The 18,211-nt window shown below is 37.3% G+C and overlaps 1 protein-coding gene across 1 annotated transcript; it reads right to left on the reverse strand.

Annotated features, from left to right (window-relative positions):
* Position 1: 1 nt before the first annotated feature.
* Positions 2 to 17,831, reverse strand: ddx39b.L (DEAD-box helicase 39B L homeolog). Its single transcript, NM_001094376.1, is given in 11 exon segments — positions 2 to 474; positions 1,040 to 1,187; positions 1,270 to 1,414; positions 1,489 to 1,598; positions 4,128 to 4,259; positions 12,224 to 12,342; positions 13,392 to 13,575; positions 14,081 to 14,173; positions 14,440 to 14,567; positions 15,688 to 15,920; positions 17,693 to 17,831. Coding segments are annotated over 10 exon segments (1,287 nt in total). The 5' UTR covers positions 15,899 to 15,920; positions 17,693 to 17,831; the 3' UTR covers positions 2 to 457.
* Positions 17,832 to 18,211: the final 380 nt, after the last annotated feature.

Here is an 18,211-nt window from a genome sequence, read left to right on the forward strand (position 1 = left end):
ATTCTGTTGTAACTTTTATTTTTGTGACATGTTATTGTCATAAATTCACAAAATAAACAGTAGTGACAGCACCGGTCACAATAGTGTTACTAAACAAAGGTTGATCCTCACTGGATACAGTATAAAACTAACCAAATTACTACACTATACCAGAAACCCACAGATCATCGCTCCTTTAATACCAACAGAGATGAACAGAATTATTTGGGTTCTGGCAGTTTCTACTATGTTTGTGTAATTAACTCTGCAGTAGTCTGCAGCCCCTTGAAGGGAATTTAAAGAGGTGTGCTGCTGTGTTCAATGTACAATACACATGTGGGCTGGATGCAGTTAATCTTCCAGGCTCTTTCAGTGACAGTTTGGCTGGTGAGTTCCATTTTCACACAGTCACGCTTATAGGAAAACCAATGCGGAGGGCAGCATACAACAGCATGGAGGCAGGAAAGAAGTTTCAGGTTCACCGTGTCTGTTCAACTGAAAGAAGAACAGTGGTTTAACATTTTTTTTTACTCAGGGGACCCAAAGTTATGTTGCAGAATCAGCTTCACAAACCAAAAATTATAGGGAAAAAATGTCATTATTTAGGTAGGGTAATCGTAAAGACCAAACAAACAGCATGGGAACTAATTTCTGGGTCACCAACCACAGGCTAAGAATCCCCAATAGGTTTGAAAGCTACCAAACATTATTTCTTTCATATAATACATAACGTATGAATTATCTATGTATACCTTATAGCAAAACTCCCACCACTACTAAAACCTAAATAGCTCTGCCGATTTGGCAACTCACGCACTGGGCAATATCAGACTGATCCAATCATTGGCCCCTGCATAATGCAGTCTTACTGACAAGGACCAGATCAAGATGGTCATATCATCACTCAGCAATGGAGAGCAAATTATGTGGCAAACTAAGGTAAAGACATTATACAATCCTTGTAAAATCTGGATCAGCAGATTACAAAGAAAATGTAAAGGATTGTAAGCGAGAGAAGGCATACACCACACTGGTATAATTAATCAAAAAGCAAACTCACTGTACGAGGAGATGTCTATTTCATCAGGTAGCTCACTAATATTAACTTCAAAACGATCTTGAACTTCATTGAGAATTTTCGCATCCCCCTCATCAGAGACAAATGTAATGGCCAAACCCTTTGTGCCAAATCTGCCTGCTCTGGCCACCTGTTGGTTATAAGAATGTAGGTAAATGAAGCAGTCACAAAGATGCAGATGTGCTACACAGACTAATGATATTTATACAGACCCTGTGCAGGTATGTATCAGAGTCCTCTGGCATATCGTAGTTGAAAGCAATGTTAACCCTCTCGATGTCCATTCCACGACCAAACAGGTTAGTCGCAACTAAAATTCGCCTCTGAAAATCCTTAAATTGCTGATAGCGTGAAAGCCTGCAAACAGCACAAAATTGAAGTTCTAAATCTATGTGCTTTGGGGGGAAAAAACCCTACTCTTATCCTCCTACCTTTCCTCTTGTGACATCCCACGGTGAATGGCTATGGCTGGAAAGTTCTGTTCCACTAGTAGCTGAGCAAGAGCGATGCAGCGCTGGACTGATTTCACAAAGATCACCACCTGGGTAAAAACATATTAAAACTGCAACTTGTTTTGCCATTCAAAACACCAGGTATGTCATAGACCTTGTGTTTAAATAGAAATGAAATAATTCTCATGTTTTAAGAATGTCCTGCCACATATGAGCCAAAGTGCTATACTATCATTACAACAGCCGCTTCAACCTAAATACACCCCCATCTACAGGTACACTTTATATTCTGGTGAAGTCATAGCAAATTAACCTATACCAGTGATTCACAAAATATAGGGCTTCATAAGAGCAGTTATATGGGATTTGGGATGAGTACTTAGTTGCTTTTCTAGATGTTTTTAAGCCTCAAGGCCCATCACGGTGGATATGGGGGTGAATGCTAATGTGATATTCTGTATATTTTAAGACCTACAGCTGGTACAAACAAAAACACCACCCTGAACTTGAACCCAAAAACTCTGACACCCCTTTCTCTACACTACTCTATTACAGGGTGCATGTTTTCTGCAATTGGACACTATGTAACATATCGCTATGGATTTTATTAATTAAAGGGGTTGTTCGCCTTTCAAACACTTTTTTCAGTTCAGTTGTTTTCAGATTGTCCTCCAGAAATATTTTTTCTATTACTTTCCATTTTTTGTACCATTTTCCCAAGATCTAAATTTAAAATTGAATGTCCCTGTCTCTGGTGTTTGAGTCTGGCAGCTCAGTAATTCAGGTGCAGACTCTAAACTGTTACAATTTTGCAACATTTAGTTGATACATTTCTCAGCAGCATCGCTGGAGTATTAGCAACTATTGTATCAAATCTAACAGCTGCCTGTAATAAAACCCAGAGATTCTGCTGAGCAGAGACAGAGATAAGAAATGTATCAACTAAATGTATCAATTTAGAACCGTTTACCGGGTTGGTGTCCCCCCCCCCCGCCAGAGCTGCTTTAGAAGGTGAAAAATTACATTTTACACTTCAATATTAGAGAAACGGTCACACATAAAAAATAGAAAGTACAGGTATGGGACCTGTTATCCAGATGGCTCGGGACCTGGGGTTTTCCGGGTTTAAAGGATTCTTCCGTAATTTGGGTCTGCATGCCTTAAGTCTACTAGAAATTAATTTAAACATTAAATAACCCCAATAGGCTGTTTTTGCTTCCAATAAGGATTAATTATATCTTAGTTGGGATCAAGTACAAGCTACTGTTTTATTATTACAGAGAAAAAGGAAATCATTTTTAAAAATTTGGATTATTTGGATAAAATTAAGTCTATGGGAGCTTTCTGGATATCGGGTTTCCGGATAAGGGATCCTATACCTGTAATTGGAAAAAGTCTAATTCTGGTGAACTATCTGAAACCAACTGAACTAAAAAAAAGGGTTAGATGGTGAACAACCCCTTTAATACTTTTTAATAAGATGATACTTACATTGGAGAATATATGGGAATCTTATAAGGTGCAGACACTTTTGGTGCTATTTATGGTAATTGATTGTAATCATTGGGTTTGTGATGTAATGTTGCACCTCCCTCTTTCACTTGTACCTTTTTAAGCACAAATTGTTCATGTGTGTCATCCTTGATAAAGGTCCCACAACAAGACTGAAACACTGGAATGACGGCTGAAATTCATATATAGTTTGTAGAAAGTAGGCACTCTGGCACACGGCAAAGAGCTTGATAGAAGCAAATAAAATCTGTACTGCATCATAGCATAGCAGATGTCTCTATTTGCTATGATGTAGTAAAGCATTTTATTTGCTTCTATCAAGCTCTTTGCCGTGAGTGCTTTCTTTCTACAAACTATATATATATATATATATATATATAACTATATATATATATATATATATATATATATATATATACTTGTCTATAGTGATGCCACTCACAGGATTTGCACAATTAGATCAAATGTATTTAAAAAAAGAAACAGCTTTATTAATACGACGTTTCGGCTCCAAACAGGAACATTTCTCAAGGAAAACAGTGCCGTGAATGAACAAACATTATATAGCACAAAAAGGCACCAAAACTGTTGCTTCACCCACAAATGACATAAAATTGGCATCAGTAATAGTGACATGGTGGAATATATATATATATATATATATATATATATATATATATATATATATATATATATATATATATATATATATATATATATATATATATTAGGGATGCACTGAATCCACTATTTTGGATTCGGCCAAACCCCCGAATCCTTCACAAAAGGTTTGGTCGAATACCGAACTGAATCCTAAGGGTGGGAAGGGGAAACCATTTTTTACTTCCTTGTTTGGATTCAGTGCATCCCAAACACATAAAAACAGAAGTATCACACTCGACTGGCTTCATTAAGAACATTTTACATTAATAAAATTATTTTTGTTTATTAAAGTGAGTTTTTTTTCTTAATTGAACAGTACTTTTTGCTGCTGTGTGTGTGTGTGTATCTTTCCTTTATACACATAACCACAATAATTGCAGCTATAATATGCACAAAACAAATATTAAACGAAGCAATGCAAAAAAAAAGAAAATATTGTTAACCTGGTTGAACTCCAAGAGATCCAACAGGTCGAACAGTTTACGATTTTTCTCGTTGTCCTTCAGCTTGACGTAATACTGCTGCAGTCCATGAAGCGTCAACTTTGTTTCATCATCCACGAAGATTTCCATTGGCTGGAGGAGGGGGTTGGGTGGGAAATTAAGGGTTACACAGTAAGGGGAGGGGGCCTGCTTTCTGCTCAAATGATTGTGAATTTCTATTACTTGCAAGGAGTGCAGAAAAGATTTCTATAAACCATTAGCAAAACCTCTTGATTCATTGGACTAAGTAACATGACACAGTAACTCCATCATCAGTGGTACCTCCATCTACCTTGATAGGAAGAAACCCAGAATGGGTCTACCCAAGATCCCCCTCCATTAACATGGAGTTACTTCTGAAAATGAGTAATAATGGGCCCCATTTCCTAAACAGCAACAATTGATGATTTGCCATGTTTTATTCCTGTTTTCCACTAATTCCAACACTGCACCCACTAAAACCCTGTGTAATTGCTTTTGCACTATTGCCAGTGTGTAAAGAATGACCAGTACCAGGGAGACATGGGCGTATATTTACATGCTCAACAGTGCATACTTTTGGTAAGGCAAAATAACTGTAGGCTTAGGGGGTTATTTATCAAAGGTCACGTTTTAGAGGTTTGTGAAGTTTTCTTTTATATCGCAAATAAACTCACAACTCGAATGTTTTTTGATCCATGAAAAAACTTGAACGGGAAAGATTCAAATCAGTGAATTTTGGGTGAAAAACTTGGATTGAATTGATCAAGTTTTCAAGAAAACTCGAATCGCTGGAGTTTATCGAGTCTTTGAGCAATACCCGCCGAAAAAACCCCGAACATCGTGAAGGCTACGAACGTCTTCAAATGGTTCATGGGACTTCTGCCATTGACTTTGACATGACATCGACAGGTTTTAGCTGGAGTATTTTCGTATTAGAGCTATTTCCAGCTTCGGGGTATAATAAATCTTGAAAAAATCAAATGGTTTTTAAAAAAATCCTTGAAAACTCGATGTATAAAAAAACTCCCAAACCTCTAAAATCTGGACCTTTGATAAATAACCCCGTAAGTGTGCATACAGTCAGTCCTGTATTTTATACCCAGTCTCTGGTAGGTGTAAAATACACTTTTTTTTCCCTTTACACTTATATTAACAGGCACAACCATCACAAAACAATTCAGAGGCAACTATTTCTGCACATTTGCAATTTTAACACATGCAAAGGCGCAAAATGGCTTTGTTTTCTCATAGCAGTTGAATACTTGAATAGCAAATGAGGCCCAATATTGAACTATTTCAAGCAGAAGTCCCTCATTAAAAATCAAAATCTGACCAACTACAATGGATTATAAAAATATTACAATGGTATTATTAAAATAATGGGTGTGACACATGCAAAAGCGACAAGAATTGTACTAAGCAGTGTTAGAAATGCCATGTGATGGGACAATGCTACAGCATTATTCCTTAGACTAATATTAAAGGGGAACTATTGAGAAAACGAAGATTGAATATTTTCTTTGTCTCATGTAAGTAAGAAACTTCTTAACACAATCAATAGAAACTTGGCTCCTGCAGAAACAGAGACATACTGCTGAGAGGAGAAGCTTATTTTCACAAACAGTACAGTATTCTTTGGTTATATTTAGAATAGTGATGTGCGGGTTGGGTTTTTCCCGACCTGCACCCAACCCTAACCTGTCCTCCCTCAGGCCGCCCGCATCCGACTTCCGGTTCCTTTTATAGACCTGCGTTGATCTGCCCCACCAATGACAACACAAAAGGGGCGGGCGAACAGGCACGTGGCTATAAAGCTGGAGTCGGCATTTGAAGGTGGGCGAGCAGGAGAAGAGCTCAACCCAGACCCGCCCACCACCCTCGAAGAGGAGTGCGAGGTCGGCCCGCGGGTATCGGGTCTGCCTGCACATCACTAATTTAGAAGGTTCCTTACTTTCATGGAATAAAGCCAATATTACATTTTAATTTTTACAAGAGATCCTTTCAAGTACTTACAGAGCCAGTTCACTTGATTATGCATGCAATTGTGCAATTAATCATAAAATCAGTACTAATGGCCAAGTGAAGACAAAACATTTCACATTAAAAAAATCAGACTTTTGATGGTATAGTGGAATATCAATGTTTGTTCAGAATGGATTTGCACCATATTTATATTGTATTGTCAAATCATCTGTGCATTGCCAAATTGGTTTTGCGTTAATTATTACACACCTATGTAAATCCATCCAATCTTTTAGGTGAATGGATTCATACAAGTGAACAGTCCCTCTGAATAATCACTGCTGCACCCAGCACAAAGATTAAAATTGGTGTTCATCGTTACTTTTGTCCAACTTTAATCAATTTAGCATGTGGACAATCCTGGCTAAAACAGATATAACACCACCCATTTTTAACATGATGGCAACCCACTAAGCTGTATCAAGACATGAAATCGGCTGAGCTGATCTAATGCACTTACTGGTGTTCATGTTTATGAATCAGGCCCACCCTATAGTGAATTGCTCCTTATTTTGAATATACACAGTACAAATAATCATCACTAGATTTCCTGAAGAGGATGTCCCAACACAGAACTCATTACTATAACTATGCCTGAAAGTGCAGACAGCAAAGGAAAACTAAAGCACTAATCACATAAGTGATAGAATTCAAGTGTTCCTGCCCTATCCCTCCATAGATACTATCACACATTCTAGAGCAGTGATCCCCAACCAGTGGCTCGTGAGCAACATGTTAGTCGCCAACCCCTCAGATGTTGCTTCCAGGAGCTTTCCTTTTTATAATTCTGCTTTGGAGACAAGTTTTGGTTGTATAAAAAAACAAGTGTATTGCCAAACAGATCCTTCTGTAGGCTGCCAGTCCACATAGGGCTAACAAATAGTCAATCATAGCCTTTATTTTCCACCACCCAGGAACATTTTTAATGCTTGCGTTGCTCCCCAACCCATCTGAATTTTGCTCACGGGTAAAAAATGTTGGGGACCCCCGTTCTAGAGGAGTGTGACTACTACCTTAAATTATACGTAGGCATGCTTCTCTTCCATAATCACCTCCACTCTACCTAGAGCAGGGATCCCCAACCTTTTGAACCCGTGAGCAACATTCAGAAGTAAAAGGAGCAACACAAGCATGAAAAATGTTCTTGGGGTGCCATATAAGTGCTGTGATTGGCAATAGCCGGTGTAGATTGTCAAACTACATTGAGGCTCTGTTTAGCAGTGCACCTGGTTTTTATGCAACCGAAACTTGCCTATAAGCCTGGAATTGAAAAATAAGCACCTGTTTTGAGGCCACAGGAGAGCAACATGTTGCTCACGAGCTACTGGTTGGGGATCACTGACCTAGAGGAATGTGCCTACTGCTGTTACATTTTGGTTCAGTACAACCATAGTACAGGTATATACTTTGGTCACTCACTAAATTGCATAAAAACAGAGATGCTAGCATTTATGCCTAAAAGAATTTATTTACAACTGCGGCTTATACGTCAGCACACTCCTTGCAGCTCTTCCTCTCTCTATTTGGGATACTTGTCAGTATCTTCATGGTTTTACAAATGAGTGAGTGGACTAGGTATATACTATGGTTTTAAATCAACATAATTCCTTTAATACTGGGTAGGCCCGACAGCTCAACTGGAGAGCCACAGGATATGTGTGGTTTTTATGACCCCCCCCACCCAAAAACTGGGGTAATAAGTGGAAATGCACAGAATTTATAATTTGACAAAATTCCATCACTTTTCAATTATGCAAATTAGTGTCCCGATTCAGCTGAATATATTATGGAGAATTTGGTATTTGGCAGAATCCAAAAACATATGGATTAAGTATATCCTAAATTATAAGAAATAATTTTTGCTGGGAGAGGCTAAACCCAGCACTGGAAGAATGATGGAATTAAACATTTAATTAACAAGTATTCAATCTTGGAGGTCAATTTAAATACATCCTACGCTGAGGTTTTTGAATGGAACAAAATGTGCTTAGTTCTTTACCAACAGATGTTTGTCTTCACCTTGCCATTAGCCACAGTAAATTTATATGCATTTCCTAAATACCCACTTATATATATGGAATGATCTAGTGCCTCTGTGCATAAATAATGGGTCAAGACAGTGTTAAAGACAGCACCCTAAGTACAATTACTTGCTCAGCTAACACAAGTAAATATATAATATAGATAAATAAAATTGTAAAAGTGTTATTTTGCATAGGAAAAACTGAAGCTCCTGACACATACCTAAGCTTGCTTAAAAGGACAGTATTCACCCTTCAACATGAGCTCAGTGAATAGGGCTTGTGCTGAACATACTATTGTTATAAGAAATATCTATGGCTTTTGTTCTGGAAATTAAGAAGAAAAGGTTACCAGTTTCACTTTAGCACTTTCTAGTTCTGGTGAGCAGCTGATAAGTGAATTGCCTAACCACTGAGAAGCACTCTGATAATGGGCTGCTAAAGGCTATAGCTTAGAGAAGGATGGGGTTTGTTTGTTGAAAGGCAGATAGGAAATTCTGAACAAACTGATGGGAGAGGGAGTTCAAGTTCAGTGTAAAAAATTTAAAATTAGTGCTTTATAATGGCTAAAAAGAGGGAAATATTTTTTTAAATAGGCAGAATACAATATTAACACAAGTTCCATTTAATGTGGTTTTTTTTTTTTTTTTTATAAGCAAAAGCGTTCTTAGGCGTATACTGTCCCTGTAATATAAGCTCATTTCTCTTTATTTATGGACCCCCAGAATGAAGCACAAGGCACATGACCAATTCCAAAATATTTTAAGTGGGCTAACAATTTTAAATGGAAGTCATCATGAACAAAACAGTACATCTGTTAACTTAAGTGGAAACAGACCCAGAGATTGAGGTGTCCTATAAGTCTCTCATTAACCCTAAGAATACAAAGAGCTGTAGCAGCTGATATAAGCTTTCACTAAATGCACTTTTGCCACTGGACTACAGTAGGGGGTTACGCAATGAAAGGCACTAAGTTTGTCTATGAGCAGTAATCCATAGCAATCAGCAGGTAGAATTTACTGGCCATCTGTTTAAAAGCCAACATCTTATTGGTTATTATGGGTTACTGCTACTGGGCAAGCTTAGTGCATTTTATTACATATGGGGGCATTTCCCACTGATGATGTAACAGAGCATGCCTATTTTCAGAGAACCAGGGATTCATTCTATGACTGCCACACATAAGCAGTACCATAATAAAAGTTGCATTCCATTTCTAGTAATCCATAGCACCCAACTTTCCTGGTGGCTTTTACTGGTTACTTGTTTGAAACAATTGTTTCTATGACTTACTATACCTGGTGCAAACTCAGTCTACATTATTACAGGACCTTTAAAATGTACACTAGCTTTTAAAGAAGCTCTGTGAAAACAGCTAGGCCTGCTTCCACTTCACAAACCAGATTGGTCCTTGCACTATTACTTGTAGGCAATCAGGTTTTAATTCGCCAGATATAGGAACTGATAGATGACTAGGTTGTTAAAAAAAAAAAAAAAATATATATATATATATATATATATATATATATATATATATATATTGCCCCAAGGGTAGTACAACACCTGGGTGACTTAAAAAGAGCCACCAACACACATAACACATTGGTTTTAGGGAAGGATAGGAAAGGCAGTTTTTTGGATTTGGTAAATGGGAGCCCAATAAAACATTACAGCTACAGTTGGGTATGAACATACTGGCACTTGATACCTTTTATATAAATCCTGTCTGGAGTCAAATAAAATGGAACATAACCCATTTAAGAGTAGGTAAAATAAAAAATCAGATGCGAGCTTTCATTAGCTGGATGTAAAGGGCCCTACCATCCACTTGTAATACTGACAGTTTGGGGGAAAAATATTCTGCACCTATTCATGTGTTTCTGTTTAGCCAGTTGGTTTAAGAAATATTTTTGATGTATGTTTCTTGGGCAAGACATTATGTATATTGCCTTGATGTTACAGAAGCAGACATAGGCATATGTATCAAAGAAAATAGAAAAAAATAAGGCTAAAGAATGTTTGTATTCTCAGACTTTCTTTGATACATGCTATGCAATTTTTGTACAACTGATTTGATGGTCAGCTGTTTAGTGCACACTTGATTAATTTATTGTATTTATATTTCCTACTGAGCCAAAAGGAAACAAAAATAAATTTTCTACTGAACCAAAAAGAAACAAATAAGAGACCTTTGTGCCTTGATCTTAGAGTACATGCAAGGACACGTAAACCAACACTTTTTATATTTCATAAAGCAAGCTAACACTGACATCACTAAGTTATATAAATAAATGTAAGTTTTGCTTATCGTGCATCTGGAAAGTGCAGGTTTACATGTGCTTCCATAAAGAAATTATGCATGTACTCTAATACAGTATAAAATACCTAATGGTCAGTGATTAGATGCTTACAGGACCCATTTAGATATAAAATTTGAATGGAGAATCCGGAGGGTTTCCTGCAGGATTCTTAGGCATTCAGTTTTTGATGATTTTTACTTCTAGATTGCTCAAATTAGCCTATCAAGTTTACTAAATTGATAGGCAAATTTGATCAAAATTTCCTATAAGTATCCCTAGCTTGCAGTAATTTAATATTTCAGATTAAATTACTGTAGGCTTTGGTTACATTTTTTCCCTTTAACCAGTATAAATATGCACCATAGGCATGGTTTCCTAGGGGATTCATCCAACGTTGATCGATTCAGGAAGAATTGCTCTGAATCAATCAAGTTTGTTAATTTATGAATAAACCTAAAAAATCAATACTGATCCATAATTATGGTAATCTCGTTCACTTTACTTTCCCTGAATGACATTCATTCTTGCCAACATACATTTCCACACCCTCTGCTAATACAGTTTAAGATTGCATTTCTACTCACCCTGCACCATTTCAAACAAATAACCAATTCTTACGCTATATCATCCTACAATCTGCATCTTTATGTAGATACAGTATATCTGATCACTTCTTCATAGATATTAGTTTATATTCTAGAAGATGAACTTCCCTTTCTGTTTTTATGCATTTTTTTCTTTTGATTGGTATGGCAGTATTTCTTTGCCCCCAGTTCTTTTTTTTCTTTTTTTTTTAAAGGGAACTTTTTTTTCAACACTCAATCTTTTCTTTATCACTTCTTAGAAGTGATAAGGAAAGGAATGAGTAAAATTAAAGAGGATGGAAAAGCCCCAATTATGGGATTCTGATCCACTCTGAGCAACTATGGAGTAACAAAAATGATGTGACATTTTTTAAGGAGTCACAAAGATGAACTGCATTGTTTTCTTGGCATAAAAATTTAAAATCAAAGAGTGCTATATGCTGGGTTAGGCACTCTTGTGATACTAAACGTCAGAGAATCACCAAAAGGTAAGACATCTATTGATATCACAGAACAGTATTTGCGCATCAAAAGAAAAAAAAAGAAAATGCCAAGAGGGAGCCTGAATGATTTTGGCTTGTATCACAAATACTGTTTAGAACGTGATAAAACTGGCAATTCAAGTCAAAAATTAGTTTTAGTGGTGTCAAGAAAAATGCATTATGGAAGTTTGCTTTACTGGCCACAAGCTGTTACATGTGAGCCAATTAAAAGTATGACTCTCAAGCTGTGGTGTCAGAGAGCCATTTGAAGCTGGGTAATTATATTTTAATTTGGTGTGACACATTATAAGGGACAGTGACATTTGCTGGAGTGACTAGCTGGTGATATTGCTGCACACCAGTATATGGCAGGCTGAATGGTACGATTCTGTCACATCGCCATGTTTGTATTTAGCCTCTGTGTCACACCTGCTTCTGTAGCACATGACAGACATGTAACTTAAATAGTGCAACAAAGGGAACTGTGCACTTGGGTTTTTATAGAACAAAAAATATTAAAAAAAAAAAATCAGTGCCACACAGGGTAGTAACGCCTGAGTTTGGCTTGGCGTTTTTTTTTCCAAAATTGTCCCTTAGTTAGCGTTGTCAGCCAGGGGCTGCTTGAGGAATAAGGGAGGAGGAAGAAGATGAGGAGTTGGTAATTACATCTTGCATAAATTTCCGGCAAACCGGGCGAATCTCCTTGCTCAGCGTGGCACTGAACATCATAACCTGCTTCTCATGTGGAGTCATGCGGAAAATTTCCTGTACATCTCTGCGCATGTCTATGGATATTAAAAAAAATAAAAACAGTAAATAACAGTAATATCAGAAGGATTTAAATACATTTTCACCCATCTTTACTTTTAAGAGAACACATACATCTGTTATCTATGTTTAACTTGAGACAATGCTTTCTTGAGAACGTCTAAACGAAGGTCAGCCCATCACCGTTAAGCAGACTACAGGCATTGTTGTTTCCATAAATTACTATGCAAAACGGTGAACCCCAAAAAATGTCACTTGAAGCAACTTTCAATATAAATAAAATTTAACTTTCAGAAGACTTATTTATCAAAGGTCGAGTTTGTGAGGTTTTTTATACCTCGAATTAACTCACAATTTGCAAGTTTTATAATTTCTGATAAAACTCGAGTTTAAAAAACTTGAATCAGTGTAATCAGGGTGAAGAACTTAAATACTCATTTTTATCAAGTTTTGGGTGAAAAAAAAGCTTGAATCACTCTAACTGATCAAAAAAAACACCAAAAAAATCTGCACATCATGATGTCTACAAAGTAGCCTTTAGATTCAAGCTATTTCCTGCTTCAGGGTATTATAAATCTCAAAAAAATAAGTTTTTTAACCTGAAAACACTGAAAACTACCCTTGAAAACTAATTTTTCAGAAAAAAAACAACTCCTCCTTAAACAAAAACCCCCTTACAGTTATTTGTAAATGTACCTGCAATTGGAACTAATACTTGGTTTCTGCAATTCTGGATTTTGTGCGTAAAACAATGTAGCAGAGAACAGCAAGGGACAGACAGAAAATATTATCAATTGCAATTACATTTACAAATAACGAATACCAATGAAAACAACTAATCGAATATTGAAAAGTTGCTTGGAATTATATAAAAATAGTATTTTGGTTGATATCCCCTTTATTAGTAAACTGTGTCTGTGGTTGCCCATGTCAGAGACTAAACACGTGAAAATCCAAGAACTTGTGCAAAAACTGGAAACGTGATAAAGCTAATCAGCATCTTTAATAAAATGTTTATTCAATGGTTTTCTGGCTTATTTAGGTATGTATTGTTTTTGCTGCTCACCTAGCTGTTCTAACATTTTGTCACACTCATCAAGGATGAAATGTTTGATGTGTTTGAGATTAAGAGTCTTGTTTCTTGCAAGTGCCAGCATTCGCCCCGGGGTTCCCACCACGATGTGGGGACAGCTCTTTTTCAGAACCTCCTCATCTTTCTTAATGGCAAGCCCTCCAAAAAATACTGCTACCTGAAAGACATGGTGAAATTTTAAAGCCAAGGCAAAAAAACTACAAAATAAGGGAAAACAGTGACAGTATAGAGTTTAGCATATTTAAAGGAACACGGAAAAAATGTGTATTAAAATATAATGTACTGTTGTACTGCCCTGGTAAGGGCAATGGCAAACAAGGAGATTATTAGCCCCCGATCTCCTCCTCTGTGGGCTACTGATCTCCTCCAAATGCTTCCCCACCATCTATAATGTAAATCGCCGGTGTTAAAACACGTGGCACTCCGTTTTTTGAGGCAACTTTGAGTGTATTGGAAGTGCTGCACACTTACAAAACTCCACAATGAAAATAAGCGCTCGTTATAGGAAGTATTTTCTGATGGGTACCTTTTCACACTAGGAATATAATGAATGTGATAGCAATTTTCCATTGCAAAAAATCCTCAAATTTATGAAAAAAAAATTATCCTCAGACATAAATGATTTTTAATTATTTTTTTTACATACATTACAATTTCATTACCTTAACAGAAGGCATATATTTTGAGAATCTCTCGTACTCCTTGCTGATTTGAAAAGCCAGCTCTCTTGTGTGACACATGACTAACACAGAGACCTGCAATAAAATCCAAAAAGAGAGGGGGCAGGTCAGCGCACCAAAAAACACAGAAAGTTTAATATTTAAGATTGTAAATGTCTGCAGTTCACTGAGAAGCCTTCCGTATTATGAGCTGATTCATATCAAACAGCCTAGAACTTAGAGAAAGGAGGTGTTTCTTTATATCAAAGGCTTTTAACTGGACAGGTGATTGGTTTTGATTGTGCCCATGTGACCCAAAGAAAAACATGATTTTACTTTCAATTTCATTCCTTAACACTCACCTGCCCAGTAACAGGTTCCAGCTGTTGCAATGTGGCTAACACAAACACTGCTGTTTTACCCATGCCAGATTTTGCTTGACAAAGAATGTCCATCCCAAGAATTGCCTGAGGAATGCATTCATGTTGCACTATATGAAAGAAAAACAGATGTTACATAAAAAATCACCTGCCCTCTACGGAAACACACAAAGACAAAACTTTAAAAATTGTTGCACAATCATATTTTCTGCCATTTTGTTGCATAATGACAAAATATTTAATTGGAATCGACATTCTTAAGATCATTAATTGAAACATTTTAATGATTTTAGTTACAGTCCAGCTGCTTATATTGTCTGCATTCTTAGTTCAGACTCCAAAAAACAATGTATTACATGACAGCTGATTAGGAAAACTGACTTCATCTACATTGCTTCAAATGTCAAAATCAGGAGTGCAGAAACGGTGAGCTGGATACTGTTTTCAGTAGCAATCACATTTACAAATAACTTTAACCCCATTCAAGATTTTATTCAAAAAAATAAAAAAATGTAAAATACAACAGTTATTCCAAACTTGTTTCCTTTTCATCTAACCGTCGCTTTTTTTTAACTGAATAAAAACTACTGATTACTGACTACTACGGAGTATCCAGAGCAGAATGTTAACACAAATAACATTCATACCATTGCATGTTAAGCGAACACATTACCACCTCCAATATCAATATATGTCAATGTGATGCTCACACTTTCAAAGAAATTTTGTGAAACAAAGCTATATAAATGAGCTTGGGTTCAGTTGAGTTATATATTTCAACAGGAAGAAGTGTGGAAGCAAAAGACAGAACTCTGACTGTTAATTGGCTCATGTGACCTAACTTGTGGTTTGTTTGTGTGCACTCTAAATCCTATGATCCCAGGGGGCTGCCCTTATTTTTTAAAATGTCAATTTTTTATCAATGATTACCCAATGGCACATACTACTAAAAAGGTATATTATAATGAAAATGGTTTATTTACATCAAGCAGGGTTTTACACATGAGCTGTTTTACTCAATATATTTTTATAGAGACCTACATTGTTCGGGGGGTATAGTTTTCCTTTAATCCTGCAGTGGAGCACCCCTTCTTAGGTGAATGCCACCTACATCAGTCAGGCAGGTGAGCCTTGTGGTAGGTGCTGCTCAAACTATCATTCCAACTAAGCACACACATTACCTTACTAAACCTTTGCAGTGTCCACAGATTCCCATTTCCCTTCTCTCACCTTCTGATGGATGTTCAAAGCCACAATCTACAATGGCCCGAAGCAACTCCGGCTTGAGTAAAAAGTCTCGAAAACCAGAGCTGTGGATGGATACATATGATCCCTTCATTTCCTTTTTGACAGTTATGTCAGGAGCATCCACTCCAGCCTGGTTGTCCACATCATCATCTTCATAGTCCAGAAGTTCATTGTCCACATCTGTCTCTGCCATTTTCAGCAAGTAAAAGTGGTGTCTAGAATACAGAAAATGGTGTTTGTAGATGCGACATCTGCATCTAGAATATTCTCAATATAAAAAAAGTTGGAAAACCTACTTTTTGAATACTTTTTAATTTAAAAAAAAATGCATGAAATTAAAGAGTCAGTTCTATATGTGTGTGTTTTCTAAATCTGTCTTGTGATTCATTTCAAAATATCATTTGCTGCACTGGAGATAGCTGACTGGCGTTTTTTCTTTCTTCAAAAGTTTGATCGAATGTATGTGCATGTGTGTATTGCAAATAAACAGAAAGTCCTGTATTGACATTGACAGGTTGTTATCATTCATGTAAATGACAGGCAGCCAGGAGAGGTATAGGCTGTTTCTCCTGAAACATGCAGCCAGAGAAACATGTAACTGTACAGCTGTACTGTAATGGTGATACACTGTATATAATCTGTGAAATTTTGCTGAACGAAGAGCATGCCCTTACAGCATTACACGTTTCGGGTTTGGACTTTAGCTTTGTGTAGATCTGACTTTTCTTGTGGAAGTGCAGCTGAAGCAAATCCTCACCCATCATCACATGTATTGAATCTGAACAAGATGACTGGATTTAACTTCATACATTCCAAAGTGGGTTTATACTTTTATATTCATATGAGACACTTACTTAAAGCAGACCTGTCACCTATACATAAACTGTATAATGAAAGTCCTCTGCAAATTAAACATGGAACCCAAATTCTATTTTTTATTAAAACATCTGTACCTGTTATAAAGATGTTTAAATATCTGAGTGGTCAATCAGATTTTACCTGCCCCACCTCTATGCCGGAGCACAAGTCACATGACTTGGGGCAGCTGGGAAATTGACAATATGTCTAGCCCCATGTCACATTTCAAAATTGAATATAAAAAATCTGGATTTCAGTGCCGAATTCTGCTGGAGCAGCACTATTAACCTATTATTTTTGGAAATGTTTCTTTTTCCCATGACAGTATCCCTTTAAGGTGACAGGTCCCCTTTAATTGAGGAAAAGCAGAAATTTCAGAGACATTAACCCTTAGAGTAAAAGTGGAAAACAGGCATGAAACCAAAAGCCTCTCTGTAAATGTATAGGGTGGTGTCCTTGTCATGATATTCAGGGGTATGTGATAGCACAAATAAGCTTCCAATAACGTGCACTATGAATATGTGCTTATTGTACGTGTTCCTGACACATCATTGACAGAACTACAGCCGGGGGTTGGGATCAAAATGCCCTTTCAGTGCAAAAGCCTCAAGGACGCTGCTCCATCCCGATCAGCAAAAAAACACTTTAATTTTAAGATGATTTTCCATTCATTTAATTGCAGTATTTATCACTGTATCCTTGTCCTTACGGTGCAACATTATTATGTAGCACTAGAATTGCTCCTCAGTCACGTCATTACTCAACGTTACAGCGCCGGACTAATGGTTTATGGCACAACTCTAATGTTCGTACATCTGATTTATATTCCCGTTTCACTGGGCCATAGATAAAGTCGTGTCTGCACCCGTTTACAATTGATATCTGGCAAGGCCGCCATCTGGGGGAACAGTAGGGTCAGTCGCCCCGTGCCCGGTGGGTTTTAGGTGTATAGGGGGCCCGGCTGTGTTGGACTCATTTAGATGGCAGGCCCCTCTATCAGTAAGCTATAGAATTCGGGGGGTGGTTGCTAAAGTGCCTGCATTTTCTTTCCCCTATGCACATGTTTCATGGTGTACAACAACAATCCCGCTTCTCATAACACAGCCCACAATCCCGAATCGCTACTTACAGATCTCACAAAACCGCAGGCTCCTAGCCCCCTGTTTTACACAAAATCCCGATGCCACAATTCTCCTCACGCGAGATTGGCGTCACGACTACACGTAAGCGCAGTGACGTATCACGTAGCCGCCCTGTGTGAGTGACGTAATAGCTCAAAGCTCTGGCTTGTGCTAGACAGAGAACTATAAACATGCATTTTCTGGTTGCCTACTACAGCACTATATAGCCCACTACTACAGTCATATCCCAATTTGACCAAAAATGACAGAGGTTGTGTGCAAACTCGGGCCAAGTGAAATTCATCATTTTAGTTGTTTTGTTGTGCCACGTTTAATGAACATGATGTCAGTTACAGTAACATTCTCATCTCACACACAGTTATGCATTATGAAGACACAACATTGTAAAACTCGACCTTATTATTCATAATTCATACCTCCCAACATTTTGGAAGTAAAGAGGGACAAAAAATTTTTTTCCGCACGTAGCGCAGCAATTTTTTTGGCCACACCCCTTTATGTGGCCA

This window comes from Xenopus laevis, chromosome 8L (assembly GCF_017654675.1).
Source record: "Xenopus laevis strain J_2021 chromosome 8L, Xenopus_laevis_v10.1, whole genome shotgun sequence".
NCBI lineage: Eukaryota > Metazoa > Chordata > Amphibia > Anura > Pipidae > Xenopus > Xenopus laevis.